At 44.0% G+C, this 13,498-nt stretch overlaps 1 protein-coding gene across 10 annotated transcripts in view; it reads right to left on the bottom strand.

The window, feature by feature from the left end:
• The window catches only part of CELF2 (CUGBP Elav-like family member 2), an 803,688-nt gene that overhangs the window by 97,263 nt on the left and 692,927 nt on the right, over positions 1 to 13,498 (bottom strand). For all 10 annotated transcript variants that reach the window (XM_032426083.1, XM_032426080.1, XM_032426078.1 and 7 more), the window contains one exon: positions 9,927 to 10,009. In XM_032426083.1, coding sequence (XP_032281974.1) covers positions 9,927 to 10,009 — 83 coding nt within the window. The remainder of the gene's footprint in view (positions 1 to 9,926; positions 10,010 to 13,498) is intronic.

Here is a 13,498-nt window from a genome sequence, read left to right as displayed (position 1 = left end):
GAGCCACGGGGTTTGTGCCTGATCTTCTGAGATGAGCCCAGCCCCCACTCTGCCCTTCCCCTACGGATGGACACAGAGCCAAGAGATGGAGGGGAGGCCAGCTGGACGGAGCAGGGCATTAGAATGCAGATTGGGGACTGGGACCGAGAGCCTGTGGATGCAGATAAAGAAAAGGACCCTAATAACATGAATGTTAATGAGATGGTGTTGGTAAAGCTACATTCCTCTGAAGAAAGGTGTTGCATTTATAATCACTTTTGCAAAGCAGTTCCTCTTACAGGAGTGACTGCCTTTGATGGGTAGCTCCCTCTTTGAGAGCCTGGTGTGAGGAACCTCAGATCCAAGTCACAGCAAATGGCTCTCGCCGCACCCACCCATGAGGCCAGTGGTGTCAGCCTGGCCAAGAGAGCTTGGCTTCGCATCTCTGGCAAAGCGGTGGCATCAGGTGGCATCAGGACTGGCTCCTGGGGGAGGGTACCAGCTGCCTTCCGGGGAGGCCTGCTTAGCGAAGCACCAGGACCCAGATGCTCTGCCCCTCGGGTGAGCTCACCGTGTGACACGGCCAGCTCTAGCGGTCAAAGAGCTGAGGATACAGATCTATTTCAGGACAGCTCCCAAGGGAGCAGACGCGGGCGTTCCGAGGGGATCGATGGAGCAATGGCAGTACTAAGGGGGCATACTAGCCGCTGGTCTCCTGAAACGGCGGGACCCAGCCGGGCCCAGGACCTGCAAGCCTCCGCATCACCAACAGTGGCCTCCAGGGTCAGGGACTCACGGTCACCAGCTGTCTAACCCTGGACAAGTCACTCTTGAGTTTCCGTTCCTCACCAGCCAACGGGGCCATTGGCTACATGCCTTGTGGAGATGCTGTGACAATTCCAAGTAATAGAGTCACAGAGCCTCCCCATGGTGCCTGATACGTGGACAAGCAGCACACGGCGACTTCTGCAGTGGTTTTGTTGCTGTGCTGTGCCGGCCTCCCGAGTCATGCTCCCTACCCTAGGATGTGGTGAACATCGTGCTGAACCCACTCTCAGGAGACCACGCTCCTGGGGAGTTTTAGCAACTGTGGCTGTAATTCTAGTGCTGTCACTGCTTGGCTAGGGGAGGTCAGAGAGTTAATCTAATCTCCCAGTGCCTCAGTGTCCTCAGTATAACAAGGTGAACGCTATCAATACATCACCTGAAATATTTTTAGAAGGGATAACAAACAACACTGTAAAGCCATCTACAAACACAGGTGACTCACTTACCCATGTTAACTGGGGACAGGAATCAAACAGGTAACAGATATCCACCAATAATCTTGAAACCTCATTAGGTTAAGTGCCCTTACTTGTCAAACCAAGGCTGTAAGCAAGGAATTAGACTGGCTTGTTAGCCCTCATCACCTCCCTCTCCTTCCCGATGGTGGGAAAGTTATGAGTGGTAGACTCTCTGTTGTTCAAAACCAGAGGGGCATGAGAAGAAGATGTCCAGAGAATCTGAATGGTCCAGATTCTTCTATATAAGGTACAGTTGGCCCTTGAACAATGGGAGGGCTAGGGGCACCATCCCCCGGTGTGGTCAAAAATCTGTGTATAACTTTTGCCTCTCCAAAAACTTAACTCCAAAAGCCTAACTACTACCGATCACATAAACAGCCCATTAACATGTATTTTGTATGTTATATGTATTATATGTTGTACTCTTATAGTCAAGTAAGCTGGCAAAAAAAAAGTGCCATTGAGAAAATCCTAAGAGAAAATACATTTTACAGTACTGTATTTATACATAAAAATCCACCTGTAAGTGGACCCACGCAGTTCAAACCAGCATGGTTCAAGGTTCAACTGTCTTCTGAAGTTACTAACCCACAGCTGAAGCAAGTCATGTCCATCTGCCTGCCTCCCTTAGATGAACAGGCAGGCAGACAGACAGATGTACACACAGGTATTCTTCCTTAAGGAGGACATCACTGTAGAGAAAGCACAGGAGAACAGTCCTGCAAGACTAGAAAGGACTCTAAGAACCACTGAGTGCAACCACTTTGTTTTGCAGAGGAAGAAAGGAAGCACCTTCCAGAGTGCCTCGGAGCTGGTGGGGGAGGGGACGGCAGTACACGTGTGTGTTCTGAGTACTGGTGGGAAGTAATGACAGGGACAATACAGAGTGTAAAAGAGAACATTTGTCACCGTGTCCGTTCTCTGAAATCTCCTGCAGGCAACTGTTTATTGTTTATGCTTTCATCTTGGTGACTTGTGGGTAGGGAAAGCAGTAATGATATGGTCCTGAGATACTGCTTTATTATCAAAACAACTTTAATAGATTATGTCATAATACTAATGAGACTTCCTGCGCACCTGTGCACAGTGACAGTCTGCGGCTCAAATGAGCAAAGGGTACATGAAGCTTCTTTCCCTGCCCGCCTCCCAGGGGCTGGCCTGCTTGCCTTGCACTCACCGCACTGGATCTGGCCCACTGGGGGTTCTAAGGCTCCCTTTGATCCTGGCCTCTCTTCCCCCAGCTCGGCCATTCTCCATGTTGTGGTGGGTGGGGAAGAACCCTGGGGAGAACTCTCTCCACACCCACCCAGGTCACATACTTTTTCATGGCCTGGAGCTTGAGGCTGAGAACTGGCCAGCCCACTTGCACTGGACACAGTCTCCTGAGCTGTGCCCACCCCACCCCGTGACAGATTCCCATGGTCTGTCTGGCACGACAGTAATATTTTCAGGGGACGAGTTCTCATGGGGACTACATAATACTCTCAAGGCATAATTTGAACTATTTTCCAACTTTATTATTATTTTTTAAAAATTTTCCCTGGGGTTGTAAGTTCAAGCCCCACATTGGGCGTAGAGATAACTTAAAAATAAAATCTTTAAAAAAAATTAGAAAAAAACCTTTCCCCTTTCATTTGATTGTCATAACTCCTTCCTCTGCAATTCCATCCAGAACTTTAATCAAATTCATGGATTCTCCCCACAATCTTCTTCTGAAATCTTAACAACCTCTAATGGAACTGGGATCTAATGAGTGAACTTAATATTCCCGAGGTAGTCTCGGGATATCAAAGAGAAGTAAGTACCTCTGAAATTTAACTATTCTTTCTTTTTTTTTTTTTTTTTTTTTGCCACTGTGCCACCCTATTGTGTTCTCACATGTTACCAATGGGATCGCAGTCCTGCTTCATGACACGGGGCAATTCTGCACCCCCGGCCGGGCCCCTGAGCTGAGGCGTTTGCACAGATGCTCTCCGAAGCCCTCACAACAGTCTCGGTAACTAGGTATGTAGTTGAGACTATGTTGTTTGCAAAACCAGGGAAGCAAGACCTTCCACCCAAGTTCCATTATCAAAAGGTGATGTAGCTGCTCCCTGTTTTGTTTTGTTTTTTTTTTAAAGACTTTATTTATTTACTTGAGAGAGAGAATGAGAGAGAGCATGAGAGGGGGGAGGGTCAGAGGGAGAAGCAGAGTCCCTGTTGAGCAGGGAGCCCGATGTGGGACTCGATCCCGGGACTCCAGAATCATGACCTAAGCCGAAGGCAGTTGCTTAACCAACTGAGCCACCCAGGCACCCCGCTGCTCCCCGTTTTAACTCTGGGCCGGCTGGGCTGCTTTGCTTGGTCATTTCCAACTTTTCACCACCAACGACCCCTCATTTTCTCCCACAGACTTCCTTGTATTGAGTGGGTCTATTTTAAAAGTAACCAGGTTTTCATTTTAGTTAATCAAAGCCATACATCACTACGTGCCGATCAAAGCTACTAAACTGAATGCCTGCCAGCCTAAAGCAGAAGAACCCTCTGCTCAGTCAGGTGGCAGGTAAAAATTTTATGGTGTGTGAACTAGACGAGTTCCAAGGGCTTTTTGTGAAGTATTAAAAGGTGCTTTCCCAGACCCCTTGCGATTGGCCTGCAGACCGGGAACCAACTGGGCCCCGAGATTCTTTCAGCACCCCTTCCACGCCTGCCTGATCTCACTTGGGGCTGCTTCTTTCTGCAGCTTGAGCCCTCCTCCATGCTGGCCTGGCTCCAGGCGGGCAGGTGCACCCCCAAGGAGCTGCTCCCTACCCACACCGTGACACTCACTCTCCATCACAGTCACTCACAGGGTCATCTTTAAAAAAAAAAAAAAGGTCCTTACTTTTCGTTTAGCTTTCATTTCTGCAGAACTTAGGGTTATACTAAAAACAATGCAGGCAGCAGGGGAACAGCTGCTTTGGGCAGGTCCTACGAGGCCAACAATTTCGGCCCAGGCCCCATCCAGCAAATGCAAATCTCAAGAATGTACACCAAATCGATGTTCCCAGTTTACACACTACACAGCACACGCTTTTGGTATGTTGGGTTGCTACCTGAGAGGAGTTCACACCTATACAACCTGTCAAGTAGAAACAATGTCTTCGAAGCACATTTCTTCAGGGGCTCAGAAAGCATTACATACATTATCTCATTCAGCGCCTCCTCTTCTGTTAAGAAGGTGGAAGGCAGGGATTAACACCATTAAACAGCAGTTTTCAAGGACCCTCACACATGCACTGAGCACTCGCCATGATCCTGACTCGAAGCAGAGACCAGCCAACAGACAAACCAATGTAAGAAGGATGGAGTTCATGAAGCCTAATGCAAGAAAGGGGACTACAAAGTAATGAAGGCTATGTTGGCAGGCCAAACAGAAAATGGGATTTTAAGCTCTATCTTCCTGGTTTTATTTATTTGGCTGAATTAATACCCGCATGTGGATGTGTGTGAATATATATCCATCTTAAGTATATAGAGACGTACATAGAGCTCTGGGTATAGGATATAAATTACATCTCTCTCACACATGTAACAGCAAATCTATATTCATCTTGGATTTTGGAGCACTTGGAACACTTGTGGGCAAAACCGCCATTTTTCGGGAACAAAACTTGACTCCTCTGGAAATATTTTGTGAAACTAACTCATCTGGGCACTAAATATCCAAGAGCTATTTATTAAGCATTAAGCATGTACAGGCATGGTGAGCTTGCTTTGTTTTGGGGTGATTCAGTTATAAATAGCGTGGCTGCTACTGTATTCTCTAGTTACCGGAGCAGTTCTGGGCAAACAATAAAAATTCGATGAAGACTTGTCGAATGAGTGCATGAATGTTCTGTGTGTTCTACATGATACACGATTTTGAGGACTGAACCCTGCTCGTGCAGATGTTTTGGTCGTTTCTTCCTGTTTTAAGTAAATGGCATCAGAGAAGAAACTTTATCTAGCCTGGCCTAGTTAGGCTTAGATTTAAGTGAGATGGTTTTGGGGCAGGGGGCAGGGAATATCCATGATATGATGAGATGGGGTTTGAGGGGTTTTATGACAGAAATAATAATGATGAATGATAAAAATAATCATCAAGGCTCTGAGAACAAAGGCATTAAATACTTATTAATAATTAGAAGAGGTGGTTCAAAGAAAATGAGCACCTCAAAATGCATTCAATGGGCAAACTGAATTTGGTCCCAGTGAGAGCCTAGCTGTTCTGTTGAGAGAATATTAAACCCCCAGCATTCCACTCTTAAAGGACACAGGGGTACAATTCTATGGAGAGTTGCGTGGAAAGCCACCTGGGAGGAAAGAGAGTGCCTACCCGCGTCGGTAAATGATCTCTTCAAGGGCAAGCCAAGAAGGGGCTCATTCACTTCATGTGGGTGAACACACTTGTCCCAAGAGGCAGTTTTATTTACAGCTTCTTCCTACTGGATGAGGCTCATTTGTTTTTATATCTCCAATCTACGTGCAGTCCTTGCTCACATTGCATGTGTTATTATAAAACACCTTTCAGTAAGCCACCACTAAAATGGAGTGCTCTAAACAAATGTTCTCTCAGGGCAGTAACTCCTTAATATAAACTGCATTTAATAAAACTGGTCGTGATTCTAGAAAGAAAGGAAGGAGTAAGGCATAGGCCGAGAAAATGTCTGGAAGAAATTTGCAATTAATATTTTACAAGACATTTAGATTCTGATTCCTCCTTGCTGTTAAAATTTAAGAGCTTTTTCAAAACTGTATTCCTCTCTGTTATTACATCCTTAATTAAATTAATTTATACAGTGAATGCTCTAATGATACTGCTGTAGACTTTCAATCAGAAAGCCTTATTGCTAGAGACAGTATGTGTGAAGACCTTGAAAGAAGAATGACCTAAGGCACAGTGCTGACACGGGCACGGGGCTCTGGGGCCCTGGACGTCTGATTATTGAAAAGATCGTGGGGGCTTTCCTGCGCCTCAATTAAGGTCTTTATTTTAGTTTTTAATTAAGCTAAATCAAGTCGGTGAAAACAAAATGAATCTCGCAGGTTGCCTTCACAAAGATTTCTCTCTGGGAGATACAACGGTGGACGATGACATTTCTACTGACTTCTTCTACCAGGTAGGCTGTGCCTTCCTGAACAAAAGCAGCCACCTCTGAGCCCGACTTGCTATCCTGTCAACAGGTGGAGGCAACCAAAATCTGTCCAGGAACACGAGTGACTCGGCTTCGGCAAAGGTCAGGTTTGCAGCCAGCCCAAGGGCTCGTCACGTGGTCCTGCCTGACATACCAGAGGTCTTCTCTTCCGGGTGACGGGAGTCTCACTCACTACGCAGCCGAAGGGCAGGCATGCACATGCACGAACCGCTCTAGCTTAGTGCCTGGGACACAGTAGGCACTCAAGACTCCTTAGTGTGAGTAAGTGAGGCATTGTGCCTGAGATGTGATCTGCTGCTCAAGCGTCAGGCCTCCCTTTCCAGAGGACAGCAGGGTCAACCCAGGGAAAGGACCCCCAGATGCTCATTCTTTGCTCCTCCCTGTGCTGAGCTGTTGAATTGGCTCCCTTTGTTTCCAATAGTGTATTTCTAGGATTTCTGGTGAGCATTTCAGAGGATGAAAGACCCAGTGTCTTCCTCAGTCACATGGCGTGAAAAATGTGCCCTTTGACTCTGCACTGATCCTTCGCCCTATCCCCCCGTCCACTATGGAAGGGGTCTCTGCGACCCACACATGGCATGAAGGAAGGGTGCCTGAATAAGATATCCCATCAGCATTTTTTTCCTCTGCCATACTAACTGAGTTCTTTGTTTCTCTCAAGACCGAAAGACGGGTCCCTAAACATCAATCAAGTTTGGGAGCACGATAAAAGTTCTCTATGATACAAAACATCAGCTGCAAAAGAAAATTAAACGAGGGGGTGGGACCCAGCACTATTTGATCTTGTTTTAAATTGAAAGTTTTGGACACTTTAGGAAAAAAAAAAAAAAAGCAGCAAGTGCCTTTTTAATGGATTTTATCCGCAGGAAAAATGATAAACAGAAAAGCTTTAAAGTGTCAGCTGCTGATGTGTTTTTCTTTATCCCTTTTATTTTTATTCAGAAAGAAATTGAAGGCATATGGCAAAGTGCATCATTAATTTCTTATTAATTTCATAATATGAAGGCAACCAGTTAAAATAGTAGTGCTACAACTTTAAATTACCGAACTCACTTGGTAGTTAATGAGAGATTTAGCACAGCAGGGGTTCTGTTAAATTAAGTTGTGCCTTCACGTCACAGTGGGAAAACAGGTGTATATTGGTTTAGAATTATGGAAATGTTGACTAATTCCAAGGCTTGTAATCAAACAGCAAGGCACCCTGCAATATTTTTTCCCCCCAAATATGCATTAATCTTTTACGTCTGGTCCCATTTCTTTCTGTTCACCGAAAGCTCACAGCTGAAAGGAAACCAACTTTCATGTTTTCCTGATAGCTGTTCAGGGTGATGTTTATCAGACAGAACTATCCATAAATGCAATATATGGAACCCTGTTCCCATTTACCTAACTTGAAGTGGCAAATGTACCAGCAGTGTGTGCACTGTGAAGGCTGGGAGCCTACAAATCAGACCTGGCTTCTCACGATTTCCCTTTAACCCGCCACAGGTAATGGGGCAGACGAAGTTGAACCGGAGAAAAAGAAAACCAAGAAACAATCCCCAAGCCATCTTTTTCAACTACAGAATTCTTGCACTTAACGGGTCTCCAAAATCACCATTCCTGACTTCCACATGCAGAATTTTTAAGAAGAGAAAAACAATATATGCAACATTTTTTTTTTAAATACTGAAGATGCTACTTGTTTGCTAGGAAAGGGTCAGAGTAAGATGTCCCAAACAGAAGCAGACTTGCCAGCCCCTTGTATGTTTTTCAACATGGCCCACTCATCATATTAACTCTGGGCTTCTTGAGAGTGTCTTCACCACTAAGGATGGCATACTGGGGAGTTGTGCAAATTTTAGTGGAGTGGATGAATTCAAATTACCCAAGCTTTGCATTAATTTAAAATAGAATGTGATTCGGCATTAATATACCCTAAATGCTAAATAAATTCATCATCTCAGGAATTTTTTTAAATATACCAGAAGGGATTTTGTGTGCTGATTATTATAAAGTATTTCTTTTTAAAAGAAGGACTACAAAGTGGTCTTTGGGTTTGATTAGGAGACTGAGAAATTAAAAAAAAAAAAAATTTCCTATTGTCGGCTGAGCCAGTAAATATTTGTCTTGGTTGCTTCATTTGATAATGTGATTAACGCTGCAGGCTTCTAGAATTTATATTGAAAAAAAATTCCATTTATAAGGAAAACAAAGCTGAAATAATATTAAAAAAAAAAGTCACTGAGCACAAGCACTTAGATGTACTAAAACCTGCCTTACTAAAACCACCTTAAAAGTTTCAGGGAGAAGTAGCAAAATGGGGAGGGAGAATTCTGCTACCACATGCTTGCTTTTCTGAATCCTCTGCTCTTTGATTTGCTTTAAGGAAAAGGGAGGAGCCACAGAGGTGGGACTGAAGACCATGGTTCATAATTTATTACTTTTGGGTGGCTAAGAAGCTAATGGTTTGAAAACTTTTTCTTGAGTGTCTTGCCACTATAAAATACTATGAAATTTTCAATGGACCTAAGGTGATTTAAACAAATGCTCTCCTTTCTGGGGGTGATGGGGTATAAAATGCCTATGTGTGCATATGTTAGCATGTGAATCCACAGGTGTCCGTGTATGTCTACAGAGACAGCAAAATGGCAGCTGAAAACATTAGGGACACTGTATTATCTTTCTTATACTCTGATCAAACCAGGTTTCAATGAAATTATTATTGCACCGCTTACCACAAGTTCTTCATTAGAACCAACGCACATCAGTAGGATATTAAATGAACTCATCACTGATATTTGGGTCAATGGGGAAAATACGCAAACAGCACAGGACACTTTACACCAGCATGCAATATATAAAATTGCCACAAAACCCCAGAAATAACGTATTCTGATGCAGTAACTACATACAACATCAGTTCACTTCTAGTGAATTGTACTAATCATCAAATATTACCAGGAATGAAATGGAAAAAAATTGTAAGCTTTGTATTTTCTGTTCACTATCAACATGAAGCCACAAATTAGGCATTAAAACACTGACTTTGTTAACCATCGTTGACTGTTGAGAAACCATTAGGAGGTTTAATATTATGGCTGTACAGGGTACATTTTGTCCTTTCAAAAGAAAATCTAAGACTAAATTTCAAAAGGGGCTCCTGGTGAGTAAAAGCTTTTCCTTTTCCATCTGCTTTTCTCGTGTGTGTTGGATTTTTTTTTTCCCCCTTTTAAAATCTTAGCCCACCCAATACTCTTTGGCAGCCGCTGCTACCCAGTGGGGTCACTCTGATTTTCTAACGAGGGGACATACTATTTGAGAGCTCTTTCCATCAGCATTAATGCCAGTCCTTCTTTATGGGCCGGCCAGCTGGTTTGGCTGCTGAGGGGAACAGAGGGGTCAGCACACACTCCTCAAAAGACCAAAGTCATTTTTGCCACTAAGAGCCATAACTAGAACCTTCAGTTGAAAGGACCATTTTCAAGCAATAAAGTGATTTTGGTACAAAAGTAAACCGACTCACCCCAGGTAAAGTTTTAATATTGTGCAGTGCATTCTGGGCCTCAAGTGCAGCTTTTCTTGTATAAAATGTTACGAAACAACAACCTACAGAGAGAAATGAAAAGGTTTTAGAAATTTCTGTGAATGCTTTGCTTAGATATAATGGAGACTATGGCGAACAAATAATCGACTTAAAAGGATGCACAATGTAAAAATAATAAAGTGCATGAGAACAGTAATAACATCTCAAGCTTTTACCAGTGCCTTTCACCCAAACCATATTTATTAGCTTTACCCACATTGGAGATCAATTCATGACTCTGTGCACCAACTACCTGGAACACAGCTCTTCAGGAATGAGGGGGGAAGTGGTGGGTGACATGTTAACGGGGCTTGTGTAGCTACATACAGAGAAGTGTTTAATCACAGTGACAATGGCAGGAACTTACAGTAACTATAATTTCCTTAAAGGATATTCTAGAACATCACATTTTTAAAACACTCTCTAAACTCAATGGTTTAGACCACTGGATTATAAGGTTCTGAAAATCTGGGATATTGCTTTCTTCTTTTTTATCTCCACCATAGTGTATATCACAAAGTTCCATATATGAGATACTCAGTATTTGTTGGCCAACATGCAAGGCTATTTTAACCAGTTTGGAAATTCAGTTACAGTATGGGTGGGCACACGCCCATACCCATGTTTGCACACACTGTCCCACGTCTTATTAGATATGGCTACGGCACATCAACCGGCAACTTTCGGATTCCTTATTTCCAAGAGCTGACGGGAGTCTGGGAGCCCGGGCTGAATACCCCCCAGGAGAGGCCACCCAAACCCCTCTTCCCAACCAACTTCCTCCACCAAAGAAAATGGTGCTGAAGCCTTGTACCATTACTTCTGCATTCTGAAGGATGGCTGACCCCTTCTTCAGTTTGTAGCCAAAGATACTCGTTAACACAGCTGTTTAAATTAGATAGTGATACCAGTTAATGATCTGTTCATCAGCATATAGGTTCTTAGCACAGCCAGGCTTGGGAAAAGGGGGTGGAAAAAATGTTTAAAATTTTAAAGAAAGAAGATGATTCCTCTGAGCTGAGCTGTCTTTGTAAGTTGTGCTGAGGCAGAAAAGGGGGGGGATGCACTCATGAAGACTGTAAATATTTGACCCTGAGTGTACTAGAGGATCCTAAAGCATGGAGCCAGAGAGCTGGGGAGGGCTTTGAGAGGTACTCACACCAAACAGAGTATATACACCAAGTACCATGACAGAAATGCACAGCACTCTGGCATCAACCTTAGTTCTATTTTGGGGAATAAAGTAAATAAGACCAAGGACAGTAAAAAAAAAAAAAAAAAAAAAAAATGGCAGAGTTGACAACAGGGAGTTGGCATTGCAAACCATCAAAGGTTGGCTCAGGCATTCCGGTTTTTCAAAACAAAAACTCATTCAAAAGAGTAGAGAGGGGCGCCTCGGTGGCTCAGTCAGTTGAACGTCTGACTCTTGATTTTGACTCAGGTCATGATCTCGGGGTCATGGTATTGAGCCCTGTGTCGGGCTCTGCACTCAGCTCGGAGTCTGCTGGAGATTCTCCCCCTCCCCCTTTGCCCCTCTCCCGTTCATGCACGTGCACTCACCCATTCTCTTTCTAAACAAATAAATAAAATCTTTAAAGAGTAGGGGAAAATAAAGTTCAATTCCATTCATTCAGCATTTCTAAATACATCTACGGTGCTTCCTCCTCATTTAGATAAGAAATTTGGAAACTTGTCATATATTCGATTTTGTTTTAGTCTACCAAGATTAAATATACAAAATACACAAAACCTTCACCTTCTGGACAAAGCACAGTACAATCTTTGCTTCTTGGCACTCAAACTACAGTCATCCAAGGATTAGAAACTCCTAAAATGTAGGAGTTCAATGACATGATGGAAGAAATTGAAAATCATTAAGTTTCTTGAAAGAATCATAGATAGTGGACTGACCATTTTTATTATTATTTATTTATTTTTGAGAGAGAGAGACTGAGTTGGGGGGGCAGATGGAGAGGGAGAGAGAGAGAATCTTAGGCAGGGCCCAAGCTCAGTGTGGAGCCTGACACGGGGCTCAATCTCAGGACCCTGGGATCATGACCTGAGCCGAAATCAGGAGTCGGACACTTAACTGACTGAGCCACCCAGGTGCCAGACTGACCATTTTTTTAGATGAGTTTTTCACTTTAGCTATTTTGACTCCTGTGACCAGAGTTCATTTGGCCTGATGGTAGTTTTTTTTTTTTTTTTTTTTTACTGAACTGTTCAATTTAACGAGTGACTCTGGCTTTAGTGGCATGATGTGAGCCCAAGACCAGCTATAGGAATTGCTTCGGATCTAGGAAGAAGTTTAAACAGGGAAGTCAAGTCCCTGCTTCCAGCAACCCACTGCAATCACTCTAAGAAGAAGAAGAGGAAGACAGAAATACCAACTATGCTTCACTGGGCTTGGTCTAGTAAGAAAAGCAGAGAGAGACATCATAACCTCTGCCTTCCGAAAGCCCCTCACAGAAGCTCAGGAACTTCTTCTCTCCCTCTCCTGGGCTTATGGTGTTGGCTGCTGGAGAAGGGAGCAATGGGGAAGCTCGAAACTTCAACCACGATAACCAGAGCTTCTGGACAGGGGCAGAGTCTGATACCCTCATGCAGATAGATTTTGGGACGGGGTTATTTAGAAGAAAGAAGACTTAACAGTGGAGTGGAAGTTATAAGGCATGTGCTTGCCTGGAGAGAGAGCAATTCAGAAGATAAAGAAGAAAGCCAGGGTGGCCAGGCTCAGAGCTGAGAAGGAAGTGCAGACCAGCATACAGGGATGGTGGAAGGGTGGGCAGGGGCACCGAAAATGGCGAACTAAAGACAATGGTAAGATAAAAGCAGCAAGGAGCAAAGATGATGCTCCTGAGTGAACCCCGTGTGTGGGTCCAACCGGAAGAGCTCTGACCAAGCTGCAACGGTCTTGGGAATAAAAGAAGCACTCCTGCCTTCAACGTCTGAACAAAATCCCTACTACTTCTCACTGCCTGAAGTCCACTAGGAAGGTACAGGTTGTTTCCGATTTAAGTATTAAAATGCTCCCCATGGGGATGGAAACATCTAATTGTTCTTAGCTATTTACATCTTCGTGTCAATTTGGCTAAAGCACTTTCCTCTTGAACAAAGTCTGTAGTGAATAGAAGGCGGTGCGTGTGTGTATGTGTGTGAGTGTGTGTGTATGTGTGTGTGTTTAGAGAAAGGACAAGTGAGCAGTGTGAGATAGGGAGGCAGAGAGGAAAGGAATGGGGAGACGAGTCTCATGTCCAAAAGGGCAGATGGGAAGATACCCCAAATCTCAAACTCTTCCCAGGTGCATCCAGTGTCCTCTTAGCTTGTGCAATCAGGGTTACCTCGACAGACCCTCTTCAAACTGTGCGTAGCTCTCGCCTCCTTTACCCATTGAAACAAAGGTTTTTAGAGATTATGCCAAGCTAAGGTCTAGTTGCAGTTGTAATAATACACAGGAGAACATCCCGGTTGATACTGGTGATCTGCTTCCCGACCCCCAAACCAACAGCTCA

Source organism: Phoca vitulina, unplaced genomic scaffold, assembly GCF_004348235.1.
Source record: "Phoca vitulina isolate PV1807 unplaced genomic scaffold, GSC_HSeal_1.0 scaffold33, whole genome shotgun sequence".
NCBI classification, from domain to species: Eukaryota; Metazoa; Chordata; class Mammalia; order Carnivora; family Phocidae; genus Phoca; species Phoca vitulina.
The sequence above is the reverse complement of the archived record's forward strand: the minus strand, read 5'-3'. Positions and strand labels throughout refer to the sequence as shown.